Here is a 2,589-nt window from a genome sequence, read left to right on the forward strand (position 1 = left end):
TTGTCCAGTTGTCTAAACCTGTATTTAGTGGCAACAATGGCCAGTTAATAGTCTTAAATGCTTTTATTATTTTTAAAAAGTGAAAATATATTATGTTTACAATTCAATTTGACAAAACAAGTATAAAATTGTATAAAATAGACCTAAGAAAGTAGGAGGGAGGATGTAATAATAGTTAAAGCAGCAAACAAAATAATTAGACAAGAAGAGAAAAGAAAACAATGGACCTGACAAACAAATCTGAGTACTTAACTGCTTGAAAGCATAAAGAAAACAACATAATATGGATAGACCTCTAGCAAATGTAATTAGGAATAAAAGAAAAATGTAAAGGGAAACAAGAAACCCAACTAGAAGGAAATTTTAAATACAGTGCTTTATACTATGTTATACCAATATATATTTTTAGATTGCAATGATAAATAGCAATTTTTGGAAATTATAATTACAAGGATTTAATAATGGGAATAAAACCCTAATAAAATTATTGGAGAAATTGGAAGGAATCTCAGGATATTTTTTCCAATTCATAGTTTGAGGTCAGATAGTTGATTGTGAGTTTTTCAAACTTCCAAAGGGCCTTCTGATGGAGCTTGGAAGTCAGAGACCTGTTTATCACCTGACTCTGCCAAGTGCTGGCATTGCCATTTGACCTTGACAGACCTGCTTAACCTTATTAAGTGAATGAATGTCCCAGTGAATAAGTGCTTGCATGCCAGAATGCCTTAGCCTTCTCAGAGGTTTTAAGACTTAAGTGAATTAATATATATGAAGTTCTTATCATGGGGTCTATTAAATTATGAGCATTCAATTAACAGTGGGCATTATTATTATCAAATATTTTGCATAATAGTATATGGGAATCAGACTATGAATAATCTTTTGATATTTATATCTTTTTTTCTTTTTTAGGTTATCCTGATCCAGAAAATTTTTCCTGGACAGAATATCTGGAAGCTACTCAAACTAATGCAGTGCCTGACAAAGTTTTTAAAATGGTAAGCTCTGTATAGGTACTCCCTCTCACCTTTTCATGCCTTCGTTTGACAGTTTTAAATTATTCTGGTTTTATTCTTTCTAAATTCAAGTAGTATTTGCATAACCAATTTGCTTTGCTTTTAGTTAAAAATACAAAGTAGGTGACTCATTTGCTATTGTTCCTATATACAAATGTAGATGATGATTTCCTTCTTTGCAAAACACAGTAGCTGCACATCAGAGGTGCTGTCGAAATCAGCTCACGAACTGTTGATGACTGAGTCCTTGCATTTCTGGGTCTATTAATTTGTCTGCTGGGTTAGAACTCCGAACTTTCACAGTATCACTTTCTCAGGGACTATCTGAATGTCAATAATGCCATAACAAAGCAGGTGAAATGTGTGTAGTCTTTGTGTGTGTGTGTGTGTGTATAGTTTTATCCATCTTGAGGGAACCTTTCTTCTAGCATTAGAATACTAATTTTTAAAGTTCAAATTTGCACTTACATACTTGTTCCAGGGTTGAACTAAGTATAATTTCTAAAAGAAAGTGCATAGATAGTCTAGTTAGAGGTATTTATGTTCTAAACCAGTAGTTTTCAAACTGTTTGCTTTCAGTTCTCATGTGCTACAGGCTCCCTGGCTCATCTTTAATCAGAATTTTATATATTGGGCTTCTACATGTGATTTAGTTTATTGAAAGTTTTCTAGGAATCAAAAGGGGTTTGAAACAAAGTGCTGTTTCATTTTTTTAAAAAATTGATTGTATTGAGGAAGGCAGAAGTGCTGGGGCACTAGGAAGTGTTTTAAGAATTGCAAAGATTCAACAAGCAAAAATGCCCAACTACTGGCAGTCTCTCTTTCTCTCTTGCTTTCTTCCAAAACTTTATTTTACTTTCTCAAGAGGAAAATTATAAGAAAATAAAATTACAAAAAGATTTAGCTAAGAAGGCAACTTCCAGGCTCTGTCGTGGGTTCAGCCCAGGTGTGTATCTTTGGCATCTGTAGTGCTAACCACATTTACTTCTGTAGTTGAGGACGGTGACCCTTGGGGGAATGGAAAGTTTCTCAGGGATCAGAGACCTAAATGTAGTTAGTGTACTCCATTTAGTATATGTAACAATGCATTTTAGAAAGAAAATATGGAGATGAGGAGAGAAACATATCAGATATTAGAGAAAGATCTGTGTATTACTCACGTATTAGTAGGATTTTATTTTCCTCTTGCCATTTCTGGACTTGAAAAATTCAATACACTTTTATTTCCAATAAAGTCAATTGAACACTCTTATGCATAGTAGCTTTCAAAGTTAAACTTTTTGCCAACCTATAAAAAATTGTCCAGAGTTGTCTTTTGACTTTGATTTTTGATAGTTAAATTTCCTTAGTGTCAAGAATTTGGTAAGTCTCAATGTCTTTTCTTACTCCAGTTTCTTTATGACTGCCTGTGTGTCTGTCATTGTAGACTCTCTGTTTCCAGCATTTTAATACTTAAAAGATACCTAAACACAGATCAACCCTCTTAGGTTACAGATGAAGTGACAAAAACATAGGTTATGGCTTTAGATTATATCACAGTACGATTTTAAAACAGTTTAACAGTTGAAATTAT

General features: G+C 33.1%; 1 protein-coding gene across 1 annotated transcript in view; it reads left to right on the forward strand.

Moving 5' to 3' along the window:
• The window catches only part of L3MBTL4 (l(3)mbt-like 4 (Drosophila)), a 357,691-nt gene that overhangs the window by 74,653 nt on the left and 280,449 nt on the right, over window positions 1-2,589 (forward strand). The window contains 1 exon segment of the mRNA XM_012652074.1: window positions 913-998. Within this exon segment, the coding sequence (XP_012507528.1) occupies window positions 913-998 (86 nt within the window).

This window comes from Propithecus coquereli, unplaced genomic scaffold (genome assembly GCF_000956105.1).
Source record: "Propithecus coquereli isolate 6110/MARCELLA unplaced genomic scaffold, Pcoq_1.0 Scaffold38, whole genome shotgun sequence".
NCBI lineage: Eukaryota > Metazoa > Chordata > Mammalia > Primates > Indriidae > Propithecus > Propithecus coquereli.